This window comes from Amphiprion ocellaris, chromosome 1, assembly GCF_022539595.1.
Source record: "Amphiprion ocellaris isolate individual 3 ecotype Okinawa chromosome 1, ASM2253959v1, whole genome shotgun sequence".
NCBI classification, from domain to species: domain Eukaryota; kingdom Metazoa; phylum Chordata; class Actinopteri; family Pomacentridae; genus Amphiprion; species Amphiprion ocellaris.
The window spans coordinates 25,822,866-25,844,147 of record NC_072766.1 but is presented as its reverse complement, the minus strand read 5'-3'; the positions used below and the strand labels follow the sequence as shown (position 1 = coordinate 25,844,147).

Genomic DNA, 21,282 nt, shown 5'->3' with positions numbered 1-21,282 from the left:
GAAATCAGCGGCCAAGAAAGTGTTTTGGCAGTAGGAGCTACAGCTCGGCTGATCCGTGCGCTCCAGCCAGCCCGCATGCATGGGAGCAGCCTGAGCTCGTCACCTCCTCCTCCTCCTCCTCATGTACATTATTACAACAAGGGAGACCCAATCAAGCACGTATCTCATCGATTCACGCACACACAGTCACACACACGCAGACGCACACGCACTAACACGCTCCTACACGTGCATGCGCATGCATACTGACTGAGTGACTTGCCCCTCAGCGGATTTTTCAAAGCGCTCTCGGACAAAATAACGTAGCCGCGCCAGGAAGGGCAGCGTGTGGGCGCCCAGTCCCGACCGTCACCTCCTCCTCTTCTTCCTCCTCCTCTTTTCTCCTCCGCTGTCGGTCCAGAGAATTAACAAACTGAAAAAGCTGCATGTGGCTTTTTTTTTCTTTTTTGTGACCACCGACGGGACTTGCCAGAGGCGAATGGATTTTTATGAGATGGTTTCAGGCATGTTTCAGCTGGTGTACCTCTTGGCTTTGAATTGTGCGTGATTACCGGGAGGTAGAAAAAGCGAGCTGCTCATGGATAGCGCGGCGGAGGATCAGCCCGTAAAGTGAGTATGCATTTCCGTTCCGATCCCTGCTGTCAGCCTGCGTGTGTTTTGTGAATGATACAGTATATGTGTTTTTGTTAGGCTACCATGTGTCTCCACGTGTGTTCCTCTTTTTATTTCTCTCTCTCACCGTCTGGAATATGCCAGATATTACGCACATTTCCAAACCGTGACCAAAAACCTCCGGTGACCCTGCTCGTTTGAAATAAACGGGGCTAGAATAAGACAGTGAATGTCAGAAAGAGAGTGAGAGGGATACTAAAGACACCGAGAGGGAGTGAGATAGAGAAAGGGAGTGAGAGAGGGAGAGAGACGGGGAGCTACGTGACGCCTATCAGCGGCGGAGAGGTTGAACCGTAGAAGAGGCGCAGGGTTTCAGTTGTGTCAGGTCTTGATGTGTGTCCCCTTGTTTGCGGACTTTTGACTGACGCAGTCATTTGGTTTTATCCCTTCAAGCTTGCCTGTTGCAGCCACCAAGTAGAGGATCACACGAAGACACAAAGCGCTCTCTTTTTTTTTCTTTACCTTCCCTTCTGTTTTTCTACCGCGGAGCCCCCTGTTCCAGCACCCACATCGCGTCCATCCAAGTCGGAGCAGGCGAGAGAGCAATCAAGCGACCGACGAGAGACCAGCCAACCGGGGGAGCCACAGTGGTTTCCCCCCCACTACCCCCCAACCACCACACACACCTCCTCTCGCTTTGAATTATCTTCGCACCCACTGGCTCTTTTTCTCCTCCGATTTCTTTTTTTTTTTTTTTTCGAAAACTGCACACCCTCCCCTCCTTACACCCACCCACCCCGATCTATGTGGGTGCCCTGAGAGCGCACCCAGGGGGGGAAACTGTGTATCAAAGCTCCGCTGGTCCCCCAGGCAGCCTCGGATCACCGTGGCCAGAGACAAACTCCCTGCCGGGCCCCCAAAGCCGACATGCCGCGGAGGAAGCAGCAAGCGCCTCGGCGCGCCGCAGGTACGCACTGGTTTTGGTTTGCATGCGATTTACTTCTCTCTCTCTCTCCCTCTCTCTCTTACTCTCTCTCTCTCTCTCTGTTTGCGACCCCCTCCTCCCCAGATCACTTACTTTTCATTGATATTTCTCACAGCCACAATGCAACATTTGTTTAACTGTAACATGTTTTGTTTTGTTCTGTAAAGTAAGCAGGAGAGAGCACAAATCTAGCACCAGACACTTTTCAGTTCCAACATCCCCCTCTCACCAGACATATCCTGTATGCTCTGTCATAATTACTGCTTTTATAATCATCTGGTGTGCAATATCTGCTGCTGCTATTATTAGAGCAACTAATTCTTTCATTTTTAGAAAACCAAACACATGAAACCCCACATTTTATTATTTTTCTTTAAGAGCAAATACTAAACACTGCAAGGTTCATTCTTTTTGTTGCCTGTGAAGGAGCTGAAATAGTTTGTGGATTAGTGGTTTAGTTTGTAGACAGAAGAAATAATAACTGATTAATTGTTTGAGTCACTTTGTCAACCAAAAATGTCAAACATTCATTTTATAGCCTCTTAAATAAAATATTTTCCTTTTACTAAATCACTGCACATTGAATCTCTCTTGGTTTCGAACTGTTGCCTGGACAAAACAAGACATCGGAAGATGTCACCTGAGGCTTTGGACGTTTGTGATGGGAATTTTCCACATTTTTCAAGAAAAGTTGGTTCATAAAAGAACCAATCTTCAGATACACCGATACTGCAAAGGAATAGTGATAGTCTGTGGATTGTGATATTCTTCCTACATGCCGTGAACGGATTTTGGTATTTAACAGTGAGACCCGGTTATCCTACTGCCTTTCTACAAGGTCACAGGTCAGCCAAGTGCACAAGTCCCTGAAAAGAAGCAGTGAGAGTTTTTATCGTGAGAAATCTTACTCAGTTTTTCTCGTCTCGTCTCCGAGAACTTGGATCTTTTATAGGTCTCTCTCGATTCGTTTTCCTCTCCGAGTCCTTCTCTTCCTCCTCCTTCTCTGCTTGTAGATATTGACTGTGGAATTAAGGAAATGTACTGGAGTGGTTTGCTGGAGCCTTAGGGTCAGCTGACTGTCACGGACGCCTTTGATGTTTGACGATTTCTTTTAGAGAAGACAGATTTTCTCTACACCATCCCAATAAATCATAGAAGTGAATTCTTTTTTACGTACTTGTTGTGTACGTTTAGAATCTTTTTATAGTTCTTTCTGTTCTCAGCATTGTTCTAACATTACACTGATGTTAGTAATATAGCGTGATGGCCTTCACATTTACACCGTGGTCTGTCTGTGTTTTTCTTGCAGAAGTTTGTAATATATTTGGATGGACAACACTGCGTTTCAGTAAACTTATTCTATTTTCTAGTATATTTTGTCAGCCATTGTATCAAAACATCTCATATAAAAACTATTATACTTTGTTCTTAGTCTGCACTTTCTATAGCGTTGGGACTTTAAAAAAGTGAACTGTTTGAAAATTTCTTGGAGATCCTTGTTTGCATCAGGGTTTGGTCTATTTTCTTTGTTTCCTTCCTTTTAGTTTCTGGGAAAGACTTTTCTTCCAGTGTAAAGATTATTTCACAGCCCGGGGAGGGAGTGTATACTGGAAGAGAGCTTTAATGGACAATTGCCATCTTTGATTTGATGCCTGATTGATCACCTGTCATCTTGGCGAGCCTTTGATCTGTTCATTCCCAATAAGTGTCAATAAATCACCCCTCCCTCCCTCCCTCCCTCCCTCCCTCCCTCCCTCCTGCCTTCTCTCCCTCACTCATTCCTAGGAAAGCAGGGCCTGCTGAAGTCATGTCTGGCCTCGCAAACTTCTAGCCATTAACACCACATTTAATTGCATCTTTGTGTCTATTTTTTTCTCCCCCGTTCATTAGCTTACATTATCCCCCTAACCCTCCGGAGCATTATTTTTTTTTTTTTTTGAAATGTGATATTTTGAGTCACGTGCATACAATCTTAATTTCGGTAGCTTTTGTCTTAGCATAACTAATGTGGCTTCGGAACACTAATTACCATTCATTTTCATAGTGAATTAGAAATGATTCATGCATGACCTTTAGCATTTTATGTGGAGCCATTTTACCTATAAGCACACTTCATATTTGCAACTTTGTGCAACTCTCAAAAGATGCTGCAGGTTAGCAGTATAGCACGTGCAAATAGGAACGCAGTGCTTTTTGTGCACACGCATGCATGCAAAGTGATATTAAAAATGTAACTATTAACCTCATCGTGAGGCGGAAGACTGGTTTGCTCCATCAGAGGGCCCGTCAGAGAGACTTTGTTTCATATTTGATTTAATTGTCTGCCCTCTGACAGCCACATTCATCAATGGCCCTAATGGTCAATCAGAGGCTGGCACAGAGAGAGAGAGAGAGAGAGAGACAGACAGAGAGAGAGACAGACAGAGAGAGAGTCTTATGTATTCTCTGCCTAAGGCCTTACTTGATCAAAATGTTTTAGCCCTAATGGACACAATGGGTGGGGGCAAAGGAATAGGTGGATGGACGGATAGATGGATGGATGGATGGATAGATGCATAGAGGGATGACTGAAAGCCTTTTTATTCAGCTGGAATGAGCGAGTGAGTGTGCCGGCAGTGAGAGCGGGAAAGAAAATGAGGCATTTATTTCTTTGATGAGTGGACGAGCACAAACACGAGGCAGGCGAAGGAGGAGTTTCATTTTCAACTATTGGCAACTTTCTATTTTTTACCCTTCACTCCTCCCTCCCCCCATATCCTATCCCTTCCCTCCCTCCCTTTCTCCCTTCCTTCCCTCCCTCCTTCCCTCCAGCTGCAAGTTGTAAGGTTTAGCAGAACTGCATGGCACACAAAGAGTGATGACAAATTGATTGCACTGTAGTGATGGCAGGAGTTATGGGAGGATGGCAAATGATAGGTCTTGATTAGGAGTTTGTGGGGTGGGAGTGTGGAGGGGGAGGACAGAGTACCCCAAACCTTGATTTTTTAATTTTGTTTTCCCTAAAAATCTCTTCTTTTCATTTTTTGTTGCCTCTCTTTTGTGTGACTGGTTCGGTCTCTGTACTCTGAAAACAAAGCAATTGAAAGGGTTTGTGGTGAAGTTTAGCAGGTAGCTGCACAGTTAAGAAAACTGTCTAATTTGTTAGAATGACCAAAACGCGTAAATAAGATTAAATGTCGAGAAGATTTGTGCTCATTTGGAGCTCCTCATATGTCGCTCTAACAGACCACATGTAGATCCACTTGGCATCACAGTCAACCTATCCGAAGTCCTGCTATCCGAGTTTCTGCTACGCTAAATTTATAAAGAAACAACAAATTTCTTTTACTCTACACAAGTCTGCATTATCTCTATTCTTTCTAGGTTCCCATTTATTCTTCCTTTTTCTTTTCCAAAAAAACCCTCCCCATACCACCACTACCGCAAACACTTCCCACCCTGGTGACGGAGCGCACTCAGCCATCTAAAAAGAGGAGTTGTTTTGCCAGCTTCATTAGCGTTCTCCTAATTAGCCGAGCATCTGATGGATCTCTGACAGGCCTAATGATTGGAGATGACAAGCTTCGCACACTGTCACGCTCACCAATTAGGTCTGCGGCATAGTTGGATGTAATCAACTTGATTTTACACCGTCCTCATTTGCCCTCGCTCCACCTCCTTTTTCCCCGTTTTTCCGCCCCACAACAGGTGAGGGGTTTGGACGCGAGGCGGCATGGCGCGAGTTTTAGCGGATGGGAACAAAAATAGCCGTGGTCATTGCTGAGGAAAGCAGCTGTTTGTTAAGGCGTTGACCTTGTGTGCATGTTTATCAAAAAGCTGGATTTGTGTGCATATGCATACGTGTCGGCGTACACGGCTTTCTGAGGGGGGGTATTTATTTTTTCAGTGCTCCTGACTTTAGAAAAAGACTCTCCGTGGACTTCAAAGCCAGGCTTAACCAAACAGATCATTGTTATAGGAAAGGAAGCTTGAACATCAAACATCCAGTGTATTTTTTTTTTATAAATCTGTGTTTAATAGCTCCAAATTCTACATGACTTACGTAGCTTACATGTGAAACCACAAATCTATTGTTACAAAGCTATGCAGTTTAAAAAAAAAAAAAAAAAGTCACTTAGAAATAAGTTGCATGCTATGCGTTAACATAGTATTGTGTGTGTGAAAGTGTATCGCCCTTCTGCAAGCCCACTGCAGATTGATAACGTTGACACTGGTCATTATTAGCTACTCAATGACACTTTCCCTGAGTGGGAGGATTTTTCACCCACGCTGATTTTTCCGAAACACCTATCATCAGCACGGTGTCCAAAAAGGCTAAGCATGATTTATGTAAATATTAACATCAAGACAGATCTGCTTCTGTCCAACAGGAGATAGATGGCAGCTGAGGAGGAAAAGCAGCTGATTTCTGTGATTTCTCTGCCTCAGTGTGTGTGTGTGTGTGTGTGTGTGTGTGTGTGTGTGTGTGAGTGAGTGTGTGAGTGAGTGTGTGTACACATTTGCAAGAGCGTGTGATTGATTGTAGATGAGAGCGAGAGATTAATCATGCTTGATGTGTGTTAACGTTGCACTCGCGGTGGATCTAAGTCGAGATGCAGTGGCCCATTTAAATATATTCACTCACACACACACACACACACACACACACACGGATTCGCAGGAGGGAGCGGGCACACTCGCACACGCTCAGCGCAGACACGCACATGTTCACCTTGTTCGGCATTCAATAGCACACATTCTTAGTGGAAATTTTTTAAAAGTATAGGGAATACTTTTTATGTGAGAGCTGTTTGCAGGGAAAATGATCCTGTGTGTGTCTTATCAGTGGATGGCAATGTGATCTAATGAAACGTGTCAGGAAAGTTAAGCTAATTAACTTTGTTCAAATAAAGTTTTGATAATTCTATTAATTAATTTTTATTAATGAAGAGCGTCAGAAATTATTTTCTAAACGGGACTTTTCTTACAGGTGTTTCGTTATTTTATAATGTAATGAAAATGAAACTTTGTATATTTTTCTTTGGCTGATGATGTGGTTGAAGGTAAAATATTATTGTTCATTATTATATTGTGCAGTCTATAAGTATATCACTCCTTGCCTTTGTCTATTAATTACATCTAATATATTTCTTTAGACATTTTTAGCTCACATTGTGTAGCTGGGATTAATTATTCTTTGACTGGGGCTTTTGAGTACAATATGTGATCTTGTTCAGAACAGGCTTTTTAGTTCAAGAATGTTCACCACCTTTGATTTATGTCTTTTGTACTCAAATATCACGTTTTAGAATTTCAAGGCTTGCCAGCTGGAAATGACCTCTAAGACATGACAGAATAATTTGCTAAATAGAATAATGAAACTGAAAGGTTTTGCATCCTTGAAGTAAAAATGAGGAACTTCAGATGAATTTGAAGAACAAAAAGCGCTTCAAAAGCAAAGCTGCTCTGCAAATAGAAATAAAGTCACTGCCTTAAAGTTCAGTCTAAGACTATCAAAATGGTTATTAACTCATTTTTGATTTTCTTTGTTTTAGTTTTTTGCATTGATTACAGGGACACACTCAACCCAGTTGTAACAATACAAACTTTGGTATTACTGTCGCTGCTGTAACATGCTCTGATGGAGGTTTAGACGTGGTGTAGACTTTCCGTGATCCTATAAAAATTAGTCGTGGTGACAAAATCTTGGTGTTACATTTTGCGTTCACTGTCACTTATTTTCAATCTGAAGCAAATGTTTTCAAGGGTTTCCAATTTAGGGGTTGCAGTCCCTATTGGGGGGTGGGGGTCACCAAACAATTCTAGGGGTAACGAATAATTAAAAAAAGACACTTCTACAACAGAAATTTCTATTTGTTCTTATTGTTCTTTTTAAATACTTGATAGTTTCATCTGGTCAGCTGTATAACCTGTTGCGATGAAATAACAAGCAGATAACGGTTGCTATCCTGGGCTTACAAGCAGAAAGGGTTGGGAACAACGGTTCTATCACTTTCAACATGACTCGCTAAAGTTTTAACTCAGCCAAAAAGCTTACTTCTGCCTCTAGTCCAATAAACGTACAACTAAATCCCCAATCTGCCCTCACAACTCTGCCTCTGACTCAAATTTATCACGTTTAATAAAACTTTTGCATGTATGCTGAACTGAAAACGCTTTCTGTTCCACTCAGTCTCAGCGTGCCAGTCTCAGTCCTGCTCCCTGCATTACTTTGTGCAGAGTGAGTCTTTCCCAGGCAGCTAACTGACATTGTGATTTGTTATGGCCTTCCTCTGCTTTTCTCTGAGCTCCTGCCCCACTATGCTACAATGAACCAAGAGAGGGAGAGAGAGAGGGGATATAAAGTGGGAAAATTGTAGCATAGTTAAATATTCTATCATAAGGAAAGACAGAAAGGGAATGAGATTGTAAAAATGATTATGTGCACGGGCAAGAGAAAGTAGGAATGAATGAAAAAGCAAGCAAGTAGACAAATGACAATCATAGAAAGAGAGACAGAGCAGGAGGGAGGGATGGAAGGAGAGGAGCCGGAGCTCCCTCATATCTCCCCCCCTCCTGCCCTTCCATTCCTTGAGGATAAGTGGCTGATGGTTTATAAACAGTGTTTCTTTTCCTCCCTCTCCCAGAATCTTCCGTCATGGCTCCCATTAGGTTGACAGCTGTCAATTAGAGCTCCCTTGGTCTGGCGCACTGCACTTTATTGCAGGCAGTTGATGCTGTCATTTTGCTCCCAGTTTCGCCTTGAGCGTTATCACGAGCGCTCAAACAGTCAATAGCTGATGCATCAGCAGTTATTTCTTAAATTGGCTCACAAGGCTGCATCCTCTCTTCATTTTTTTCCACCCCCCACCCCAATTCTTCTCCCCCTCTCTTCTGTCTATCCGCTCCCTGTTCTCCCCTTCATCCCCAAAGATTATTTTGAGAGGAGAGAGTGAAGGATTATGGCTGCAGAGGGGTGCAAACACTTCTTTGGTATGAAGTTATGAATAGCAAACAAACATCAAATACAACTAAGTATATATTTGAATATGGCTGCTCAGTGAAGAATTAAGACGATTACATACCATTAGCTTAAAAAGCCTGTCATTATTTCGTATGCATGCAAATACATTATTCTATCAACATTCCATTACAGAAAGAAGTAGAAAAAAGTTCTTTTTTAAATGTTTCTTTAGAACATGTTCATATTGCTCTTAGTGATGAAATTACATATTGTGCAACACATTTTACAAATTTCTTAAAGTAACTGCGAACTAAGTTTTCAGATTATATTCAAAGTTAGAAAATACTACAGTCAAAAGTGTAACATTGAAACAAATGAAACTGCATGAAAAAGGTTAGTGTGCAGCGAAGAATAATAACTACGAAAAACATAAAATGAGAAAAAAAATTAAAAATAAACAAAAATGTATGAAAAGTAAATAACATAATGCGTAATGTTAAAATACATAATATTCCATTAAAGTAAATTCACATCATAAATTACACTAGACAGTCTCACCTTCAACACGTAAACTTCTTAGGTAAATTTGAAACATTAATTTTATTCCTCTACTGGACAGCACATTGGCTCAGCAACTGTTGTTTTAAACATACCTTATTTTGCTATATAAATGTGACTAATGTGTAGGTGGGCTAAGTATGTATTCAGTGTATTAAAATGTAAAATTTACCCAAATACGGCAAATGGCAAATACACAAATGCACAGTGGGATACATGTAAATTGAGTGTTTGCATAAATACTGAACGTCAAATGTTTATGGCTTCTTATTTAATCATTAGTTAGTCAGCATTTTGTGTTAGCAGAGAAAGATCTGTGGTCTCCTCATTTTTTATTGTTAAACTATGTAACTGCCTTCAAATGTAATAATAGAGATCAAACGTTATTGGTCCTAGTCCAACAAACATCCCCTCGCTGTGAGGTCTGATTGGCTGATGGGCCCACACTGAGGCACCCTGGGAAAACAGCTAAAACAGGAAATTTAGTGAATGGAGTGAGATCTGTGCACGCACACACACTCAAACGTTTCCTGTGCTGACACAAGCCAGATATATGTGTATTTACTACAGGAATCTTATAGCAGGCCGTAAACCAGACCTGCTTTATTAAGAAAGCATGAGAATTTGTCTTAAAATCAAACAGTGTACAGTCATCATGATTAAATACTTTGTTTAAATTATGGCTTCAAACATTTTAAGAAGCAGATAGCTTCATGAATAGTCCATCAAGTAGCTGATGCTGTTTCCAGCTTCTGTTTATGTTAAGTTATATTTTTATAGCATGTGCGGTGTGTTATCCTCCCTGTCATGTTCAGCAGGCAGGGATAATGTGTATGTGTGTGTAGAAGTGGCTCATAGAGACTGAGAAACTGTAGGCCCAGTTGGAGGATGAGTTAGTGTCAAGACAAGGTGTGTGTATGTGTGCGTGAATGTGCATGTGTGTGTGTGCGTGTGTGTGTGCGCGCGTGCATCTTTTGAGTGTCATCTGGGCTCGGCTCCAGGTCGGGGTTTCTTCTTACCCTCAGCGGGGGTCGCCTTGTCTGCAAAATGTGTGTTTGTGTGTGTTTGTGTGCACACTTGCACAATCAGAACACTTTGCTTCCCTTTCCCACGGAGGCTTTAGCTGAACCTAGACGAGACTGGCAGCCATCAGTCTTGTGTGTGTGTGTGTGTGTGTGTGTGTGTGTGTGTGTGTGTGTGTGTGTGTGTGTGTGTGTGTGTACATGTGTGTCGGTGACGGTGGCTGTGATGAAAGGCAGGGGAGCCAGCGAGGACCCGTCTGAGGCCCTGGTAATCAGGGCCAGCCCAGGCTGACATCCTTCTCAGGCTGACAGCGCCTTCCTCTTCTCTCCTCACATGCACACACACACACACACACACACACACACACACACACACACACACACACACACAGAGACACATATAGACACACACATAGAAACTCATCGGCCACTTTATTTGTATTAGGTACATCTGTGAAATCCAATCCAATAGAACAGTGGCTCATCCACAAATTCGACTTTCACAAAAGCATCTACATTTACAATTTTTGTTATCAAAAATGTGATTATTGTACTTTATCCTCATTGTTAAGGTCATGTTTAACTATATTACATTTAAAAGTGTTAATATTTTGTCACCCGCAAGAAAAAAAAATGGAACCTTCAACTTTTCAACAACAGCTACAAAATCAGGAAATGTAGAAGCTTCATAAAGGTAAAATACATGACAGAACTGTTGCATTGGATTGCACACGATATCATAGGTGTACCCACTAAAGTGGCCGGTGAGTGGATACACTCTGACATGCCTTTGGTCTCCGTATTCCTCCTTCTTGTTTCAACTCGTGATCAGTTTCAGATACTGGGAATTACTCTCACCCGCTACAACACCACAACTACATGTGTTTGTGTGATGTGAAGGTTTATGAGTCAACCAGGAAATGCACGGTTTGATGTGGTCTGGTCTTACAAGGGTGTGGTAAGGAAATGCTTGTGTAAGGCAGCGTATTTACTTCTAGATGTGTGTTTCTGTCTATTTTGTGTTCTCAAAGAGTGAGGAAGCAGGTGAAGGAGAGAGAGAGAGAGAGAGTCGACCATGCTGAAAAGAGAGAGAGAAAAAAGAGAGAGAGATGAGAGGAGTGGGGAAGAAGGCTGTTTTATTTTATACTGTGAGGGCCTGTTGCTAATTAATGTTTCTTGGTCGGTTTCTGTCGGAGCTGAGTAATGTTTTTGATCTTTATGCCTGATAACTGCATACCTAATGAGATTTCAAAGCTGGTGGAGATGGGAGTTGCTGCTCCCTGCAATTATTGACAGATGCCTTTTCTCCGCCACTGGCTGCCGCGCCATAAATCCTTCCTCAGTAATGAGCTTGAGAAGTGCCACCCTGCCAGTGAGCTAATGAAACCGAGCAAGGGGGGCCGCCCGTGTGTGTGTGTGTGTGTGTGTGTGTGTGTGTGTGTGTGTGTGTGTATGTGTGTGTGCATGCGTGCAAAAGAGTGCATCACACTCCTCTGACACATTTTTTTCTCTTTAAATGCACTCTGCAGATGTCAGCCACCTCGCCTGCGAGCGACAAAAAGAGAAAAGAGGCAGGAGAAAGATAGTCAGCGAGGAAAAGGGGCCGAAAAGAAATACAAAGCCGAAGCCTCTCTCTCTGTTTCTCCACTTTATGAGAAGTTTCAGGGTGGTGCTGGGGGGGTGCTCAGGTTACAGCCCCATGTTAAGGCTATTTGTCTAGGTTTGGCTGTTTTATTTGAAATACTAGTATCTCTGTTGCCAAATGGGACCGTGATTGATATCGCTGCACCCCCCCTCACCGCTTGCCTGCCCACATCCAGCAGTCGCTTCTCTCTCCTTTTCTTCTCTTTTTTTAAATTTTTCTTCAATGAACTGTTCTCTGTAACTCAGCCAGGGAACGCAAAGGGCTTGAAATAAAAGGAAGAAAAGAAGCATGTGAAGAAAGAGAGAGCAAAGAGAACGAAGAGAAACTGAGAGGGAAAATCAGGGCAACCTTGCCTCCTCGCTACAAAAAAATAATTCACCAATATTGGCTTGAACACATGCATGCATGCGCTCGCATATTAGTCCATGCACTGATGTGGTGTGTGTTTTTTAAGTGTCTTTGTGGATCCGTGTTTGTTGCATGTGTTCGGAGGTTTCCAGAAACCAGAAGAGGAGAGCAGCGAGTAGACGAGCACCGTCTCACTGCCAAACAGTCGATTTCCCCCTCTCATCGTCCGCACCATACATCACAGACCCACCCTTCTCTCCTGACACAATGACGTGTGTCATTTATCAAACAGGGCCTTGCCAGGGCCTCACATGTGTGTGTGGCAGTGCATAGTGGTGTGTGCATGCACATTTTTTTGTGTGTATACAAGCCCATATGTGTGTTTTCGGTGTGTAGGGCAGACTTTCCTTCTGCCTCTGAGGTCCTCCAGGGAAGGAGGAAGGGAGTGAGGGATGAAGAGTGAGGAGGAGAGAGAGAAACAGAGAAAGAGGTGATTATTGGTTGAATGAGTGAGTGAGTGTGAGAAGTTGGGGGAGCAGAAGGAAGGAATCGGCTGGACTAGTTTCGCCAACGTTTTGGCCCGGCTACTTCTCTTATCCCCTATGGGTGATGAGGAAAAAGAAAATGTGTGCGAGTGTGATATTGATATAGCAACTTTAAATAGTATTTTACACGCAATTACTCACATTTCACATCATAAATAAGTATAGATTGTAAAGCATACCTCCATTAATCTCCTCGATTCGTGTGCAGGCATGCATTGGTGTTTGTGTGTCAATAACAATCTGTGTATGTCTCTCTCCCATGCTCATGTGTCTTGGGGGTTGCTTGCAGGCGTGTATCAGTCATGATGTCTTATCTAACACACACACACAAACTCACAACCGCTCGCAAGCCTCTCCCATGGGTTTGGATAGTGCAGTCTCTCACTCTCTCTTCACTTTTCCCTGATTCAAAGGGAGGCCTTATGGAAGATGGATGCTCCTTAAAAAAAGAGCCCGTTGATGGATATGAATCTGGCCCGGCCATTCATCACTGCTATATTATTTAGACTGGATCGCTACAGAGCTGTAACCTGAGCTACAGCTACGAGTGTGTGAGTGTGAGGACATGGCAGGTGAAGGAGGGTGGAGACAGACAGACAGGGTGGACAGTTTGGGTCGCAAGAAAGGGAAGGAAAGCAGAATTACAGTAAAATGAGAAGACGTGACTGAAACTCTGCAGCAAATAAGCATGTGAGAAACGGATTAAAAGTCTACATAGCACAAAGGTCCCGAAAGGGCAAAAGTTGGAGTTGATGATGGATGAACACTTCTTGTCTAGCTGCTCTCTTCCAAGGTTACGTACCTTCTTATACACAATAATATTCAGTGTTTCATGCGGTGAAAAGTAACATAATTTCCTAAATAAAGTATTTTCATTATTGATGTAAGTGGAAAAACTCACTCTCAAACTCTGATGCAGGCTCTGCTGTCAGAACAGATCACTATCTGCTGTAGACGCTAAACACTGCAAAATAATATGCTGTTGACACTAAATACTACACAATAAAATGGTGCATGTGATTTTATAGAGACTGATCAAGTGGAAGATGAAAACTATTAGTTCTGTATTGGTTTTGTCTTGTCTGTCGGCCTAGAGCCACATGGATGCCAGTGGTGGGGGGCAAATAAAATCCCATGTCTCAAAAAAAAGGCTTCAGACAGGAAAAAAAAATATATGTAGAAAAGTAAATGTGCTGTGTTAACTATTTCCAAATAAATACTCAAAACTTCTGGAGTCTCACTTTCCAGGGAAACCATTAACACCATGAAAGAAAATACAATACAAATTGTCCACGGAATTTTATTTTGTAGGATCTACATGCATTTACTGCAATACCAGCTGCACTGTCAGCACACACGCACACACACACACACACACACACACACACACACACACACACACAAAAAAAAATATGTAAGCAGTCTTCCTTTACAACTAATTTGTAGTTGTGAAAGAGTTTGGAAATGTAGTTTTGCTTTTAGACAAGACTATTTTGTGTCAGACTGATAAGATCATGACGTAGTTGGAAAGGCTTTGAAGAAACCACAAAGTTTGCAAAAGAAGTAGAGGGGAACACCGTCGCCTTTTGGCTTGCTCTGGGGGTCAGGCATATGGGTTCTGTAAAGCGTCTCGAGACAATCTGACTGTAATTGGCGCTATATAAATAAAATTGAAATGAATTGAATTGAATAGGACCCTCACCCATGGGACCAGGGCCAACACCACGGTATCATTCTTAGACTTAAGACAAAAAATATGTTTCCATCACCTAAATGCAGTTTAGTTGTATCGGAACATAATTTTTGCAGTACAGACAGTGTATCTACAGTAGAGGTCTGTAGCCAGACACCTCTTTAAAGTATACACATTTTATACAGCAAAGTCTGTCTGCAGGTATGGGGCCCTACTAGCGTATATTTGAACAAAGTTGTAAGCCCTAGTGTTTTTTGTAGCTCCAGAGGGAGTAAGTATAAACAGTTTGGAGCTGCAGATTACACTACTGAAGATGACAAGGTAGTTTGAAAGAAGGTAGCTAACCAAACCTCTAAAACCCGCTCTTCATCTCTGCTTGTGGCTGGAAAGGCTACAATTACTGCTACGTTCATGACACACCTGATTCTCCAGCCGAATTGTCGGTATTCAGGTGATGACAAGGACCAATGTGTGAAATAAACTGGGTGATTTCCCAGGTTCTGCTGCATTATACTTTTCTTTCTTTGCTGTCCGTTTTTAGTCCAACATTGTTATCAGTGTAGACTGATTGATTGGCAATGACGCTACAGCTGCTGGAAACTGCTTTTTGAACTTTTGGTACACCTAATAAATAAAAATCTGGATAATACAAACAATTATTTTGGAGTATCTATGATGCTCAGAAAAAGAATGAAACTTTTATCATAGACATGGGATGTGTTCTATTGTATCTGGGTGAACAGTCTGTTTGGACTAGTCATTCATCAGATGATGAACAATTCAGACTGTTGCCAGTGGTCAAATTCACCTCACTGCCTTAAAGGCCAGTGCTGTTCCTGGAGGCTTCCATGCATTCCTTTAAGTATAAGTCCAAGGTTTTGAGAGAGGTGATGAAGGAACTTGTCCAGAAACATAAGAATCCTAATTATTGGTCGGTTGAGGATGAACTCCAAAAATAACTCCACAAGTGCTGACTTTACTAATCACTACTTCTTACATATGTAATACGCTGTGATAGAACAGAGTAGTTGGATTTGTTCATTTTGATGCAGTGTTACTTGGATTGGCAAATGTGTGCCAGGGGACAATGGGAACCAAGAGTTGGAATGGATTATACAGATACTCCAAAACAAGTCTTCACACACATATTGTAAAACAATTATCATAAAAACAATTGTTTGTTACAATATTTAATATGTGGATACAGTCAGTGAATAGGATGCCAAGCTGGGAGAAAGACTTTAATTACATAAAAATTTTACAATGAAAGTTTTATGGAATAAAAGGAAAATTAGTAAGAGGCATACATTTTAATTCACATTGAAGAAAAATAAAATTTAAAAGAAAATCATTTGTCTAATATTGCACTGTTGCAAGTGGTGGACTTTAGTGTTTATTTTTTGCAATTCTGGTTTGATCTGGTCGTCAACAGTGATATTCTGTTTTTTGTCATTAATGCAAAACTGTACACAGCAAAAAAAGTAGTAATCATTTCCATAATTATTGTTTTAAATTAATATTTTCATTGACCCCCATATTGATTATCTGATGTGAGCAGTTCTTCGTGAAATGAATCCACAGTTTGAAGAAGATGAAATCAAACTACTGCAACAAACTGTCTTCATCGAAACTTCTTCCACGTGCACACAACTATTTTAAATACGAACGGTTACATTTTCTTGGATTTTGGTAGGCTCCTGCCTTCCCTTTCTCTTTTCCTCCTCTCCATCTCTCTCACTCTTCCCAGGTTTCTATAGCACCAAGGCAGACGTGGTGATTTATTGTGGCCATCCATCTCTCCTACTCATCCATCTCTGGCCGGTTGCTAGGCGATCATGGCAGCAGCTGTTTGCTTTTGAGTTCGACAGAGGGGCCGTCAGTCAGCGGCGGCAGGTGAAAAGCATTACCAACGCGCTGTTGTCACGCCGAATAATTAATCAAAGGCGGGAAAGATAATTAAAAAGATATGACCCTTGCTGGTACTTGGTCCTGGGTTAGCCCGGGAAAAGAGGGGGAGGAATGGAGAGGGGAGAACAGAAAAAAATGTGAGAGGAAGAGGACTCTTTCTTCATCAGTGTCTCTTTGCAGTATCGTGCTGAAATGTTCTAGTGTCTTTAAGATTGTACCTTTCTAACAATCTTGTGTTTGACCCCTCCTCTCCCTCCCTCAAACACTCAGGGAGACGAGGAGAGGCGGAATGAGTGAGTGCTGATAAAACAGGCTCTCCTGGTAGTCAGTGGCAGTGCTTTAATTAATTAGGAGGAGATGGGCTGGAAAAACGAGAGAAAGGATTTTTGAAAAAGACCTGGCAGAGGGAATGAAAAAAGCTCTTCAAACTGTTGTGGATTCATCCGTCACCTCCAGCTGAACTTATACAGCTATATGCAGAAACCAGACTGAGTGACAGCCATCTGCTCTATCAATACTCTAAATATTTTTGGCATTTGATTTTTTATTTTTTTTTTTTGTAACAGTTTAACCATACAGGAGACACATGAGAGAAGAGAAAGTGAGAACACAACCCTGTAATAGAGGTTTAATTTCTGTTTTAGCCAGATAAACCATGAAGGCATCAGTATGCTTCACCAGAAGCGTTTGTCGAATGGTTTCAAAATGACTCCCTGCACACCTTTCAGATGATTGGTCAGGAGGTGACACAGTGGCCACAGCTTGAACTTCTCTGTCAACTTCTCCTTTTTCATCCTTTAGCCAGCTCCCTCTGTTACTTTTTTTTCTATCTAAAAACCAAGTTCAACACCACAAATGTCTGTGCTCTTTTTATCCACATTTTTAAGATTAATCATGTCTTACTCCTCGGTCTTTGATGGCAAACTTCTCACCTCAGAACATCTGTGAGCACTTTTGCTTTCTGAAGACAACCTGTCAAACAAAGTATTTTGCTTTCAATAAGTTAAACCTGCAACGCTTATCAAGAAATCCCTAAATTAATCCATTCAGCAGCATCTTCTGTCTTTTCAATGACCATTTTAAAGAAGCTGGATGAAGCTTCAAAGTGTATTCAAGGTTCCACTAGGTTTTAAAACTAAAAAATATAATCTCTTGCTGAGAGTTTGCTGAGAGTTTGTGAAAACCTGAAGTTCACTCGTCATCCTCTGAAGTAAAGGACTACCTACTAACTCTGGACATTTTAATTTGAATCTTTACTATAAGTCTGTTAGTCAAAGTATGAACCAGATTTTTGATTAAGATGCATCATCATATACTGTATAACATGTAAGTTCTGATCGTACTTAGTTTTATAGTCGTACGTAAATGTGGACTTCAAAACAGCTGTTTAAATACATTGTGTTTAGGTGATCAAAGTAGCTTAAACTTTACTGTCAGATTGTTTTATTTTGTTTTATTTTTCTAAGTTAGCTTGCATATGTTATGTTAGGTGGCAAAAGATTTAAAGGCTGTCATTATGGGCCACATTTTTATTAAAAATACACCATATTTTTCTAAAGACTGAAGATTCCAAATTAGATTTTTGAGTGTATCGTCAACCCATTTTCACATATTTCTGTTTTGCAAGACTGTGTTGAGTGTGTGACTTTACATGCTCATGCATTCCACTTGCATGCATTGCAATCCAAGCTTTCATACGTGCATCTCTGGTGAAGAATCCGACAGGATCTCTAGCCTTCCCCTCTATGTCGTATCTTTGATCTCCCAGGCTGGGTTCTCATGTGTTTTGACGTCCCTCATTTTCTCACCACCATTTATTATCTGGAGTTTATACAGAGCTAGCACATCAGTGGAACCAAACGTTCCAACGTCCGACCAGCTAAGCTCTGAGACATAACAACAGCATGGGGGAGAAACACGCAGATGGAGAGAAACAGATAGATGGACAGACTAACAGGAAGACACAAAGGGATTATTTTGTACTCACATATCAGGCTCATTTTGGAGTGTCATGAGTGGTCTGAAAGCCGTAACAGATAATTTATTATCCAGGTTTTTACGTCTCCATGCCAGCAGCAGCTGTGATCAGAGGCATTATACTTTCTGGTTGTCTGTCCGTCTGTCCCAGTTTTGTGAACGTGATATCTCAAGAATGAGTTGGGGGAGTTTCTTAAAATTTGGTACAGACATTTACATGGACTTAAAGATGAAGTGGTCAGGATTTGGTGGTCAAAGGTCACTGTGACCACTCAAAGCATGACTTTGGCCATTCTGGCTATATCGTACATAGTTGTCTCATAGGATAAAATGGTTAAGTGATGACATTTTATATTGAAAAGGTCAACGGTCAATTTCACTGTGACATTATGTTCTTCAAAAACATTTCTTCTGCCATTATTCAGCACTATAACTCAGGAACAGAAGAGCCATTGTAACCATACTTTGTACAAACACTAAATTAGTAACATTAATCTTAGGTGCCCACCTTTAAAATGTGGTGATTGCATCGGTGTTCAGGTTGAAGATGTATGTGAAGCATCAACATTTTAGAAATTGTAGTTTCTTTGCAGGAACATTCCTTTCTGAAACCCTGTCTACTGTCATGGTTACAACTTTGTGTTCCGTAAGACTTACTACAAGCTTTATATCCAAGCTTGTGAACACACAAGCACTGCATTGACTTTTTTGTAGTTGTTTTTTTAGTTGTTTTTAAGACAAATTCAAACCTTCACTCATATTTATTATATGAATGTGGACAGACACATAAACTCCTCCTTGATCTGGTTGGTGAAGGAATAAAATGGTAGGCTCCCCAGGGATCAGCTCTAATTTGTATTTTTCAAAATTATTGTATGTAAATGATGTATCTCTGAAAATATAATTGACCCACAAACATATACATAATACAAGAGTTAAACATTTTAATATCAACATCAGATTAAAACATCTTCTGCCCACAAAGAGATTTTTTTCCTGGAATTTAAGGTCTTATGTTTTAGGATTTAAGAGTCACGTGCCACATATTGTATTAAGGGGTTGCTTGGAACCTTAAAGTACTTTGAGGAAACAAGCATTTACCACTATACTCATTACCTGGCATCACTGGTTTTCTGTAATTTTACTTTTAATCAGTTGCAACCATGTGCTGCAAACCCAGTTTTTTAAACACTATCATTATTGTCCCACACCAAAAAAAAATCAAACAAAGGCTTATATTTTTGTATTGCTAAGTCACTTCCAAAAACAGTCTCAAGTGCTGCTGAAGTTGCTCTTTCATGTTCAGTAACCCAGCAATATGCTAAATCATGTACATGTAGTTTTGAAGTTATTTCACATGTTTAGCTGTTTTGTAAAGCCCATTCTTGGAGTACATGGAGTATAATCTTTCTTTGGCCACTGCCAATAATCCTTGAGTTTTATACATATAAAGATCAGTATCAACAGACTGACAGATATGGTACCCAAGGTAGCAGTAATGGGAAAGTTTCTTAGAAAGAGCAGTGATGTAAGTTAGTCCTTGTCTACAATCATTGAAACTCTACTACACTGAAGCTATTATTAGAAGAATGTAGCACGCTAAGCTACACCGGAGTACCCGGGGAAAACTCCCTGTGCATGCATACAGGGAGAACATGCAAACTCCATGCAGAAAGATCCCGGGAAGGCCGGGACGCGAACCAGGGATCTTCTAGCTGCAAGGTGACAGTGCTAACCACAGAGTCACTGAAGAACCCTACATCAAGAACCATTTTTTTAAAAATTAATTTCCTTTCCATTTAGTTAATTTGTTGCTTACAGAATGACGGTGGTGTCATGTACCTTCCTCAGCTTTATCTCAGACTGCACTGAAAGCTTTGCTCGCTTAAGGAATGCTCAGTAAAATGTAACGTGTTAGGACACTACTGCACTACTTTATCACTAAAAGAGATCACTACTAAGGAGCTATTTGAATCAGAAAACAACATGCTACTGAGAAATGCAGTTAATCGAGTAGCAGCCATTACCTGCAGCGACTCTAGCGACGTTAGGAAGAGAGAGTGAGAGGAAAACACATAAGTATAGAAATACACCGACCAGTGGAAGAGAGAGAAGCAGAGCAGCAGAGATGGATGCAGCAGACAGGGCATCAGTCAGCATTTAACATTTTGCTTTCTACCTTTCCTGTCAGTCTTCCAGGAATGATTTAGCCTCAAGCCTTGCCCCAGGTTATATTCAGTCTCGCTGAACAACCCACACTTCACCATCCAACACACGCACGCACACGCGCACACACACACGCACACACACGCACATTCTGCCTGTTAACCATCACAAAATGCAGCGTCATAAAAACAAAAGTTTCTGTTTTTATTGAAGTAAATGAAAGAATACAGATTATTTAAAGGCGCACTGGCATATAAAATCACAAACAATCCACAGATGGGGAAGCAGACACAGAAAGGGTGTGTGAATGTGTGTGTGTTCATTAGCACTCAGTCAATAGACACTTGATTGGTTAACATGTAGCTATTGATTCATTGACCATTATAAGCTTGGGTGTTAAACAATCTCCCCATACCACTGCTGCTGTATGAGTGAAATCCATTTGGAAACATTTGCGTTCACATTTGAAGGCCGTAACATAGAATTGTAATGTTTTCTTTTTGCTCTCCTAATGTCTGAAAAACCCACCTCTAGACAAGTCAAACCCCGAGTGTAATATAATGTGGGTGCTCGAACAACCAACAGAAGTGTTTCTGAGAAATCTGTTATTTCCTGATCATTCCTGAACTTTTATCAGTCATGGTTTTCCAAAAAAATAAAAAAAATAAAATCAATAATGTGTGTTAAATAGCTCCCTCATGTCATATGGGCTTCATTTCACTTGGCTGCACTGTATGAATCGTCACCACATGGCTTAAGCCAAAGCAACCATTACATAGCTCAGTCAAGAATTTCAGCGATTAGGATTGATGGATTCACCCACTTTCACTTCCATCATGGGAAACTCAAGCTGTGTCACGAAGGCGAAATGAGATATCTA

General features: G+C 41.2%; 1 protein-coding gene across 1 annotated transcript in view; it reads left to right on the top strand.

Annotated features, from left to right (window-relative positions):
* Nucleotides 1-1,365: 1,365 nt before the first annotated feature.
* tshz3b (teashirt zinc finger homeobox 3b) overlaps nucleotides 1,366-21,282 on the top strand; it is a 39,532-nt gene continuing 19,615 nt past the window's right edge. Inside the window, exon 1 of the mRNA XM_055010965.1 lies at nucleotides 1,366-1,579. Coding sequence (XP_054866940.1) covers nucleotides 1,540-1,579 — 40 coding nt within the window. The 5' untranslated portion in view covers nucleotides 1,366-1,539. The remainder of the gene's footprint in view (nucleotides 1,580-21,282) is intronic.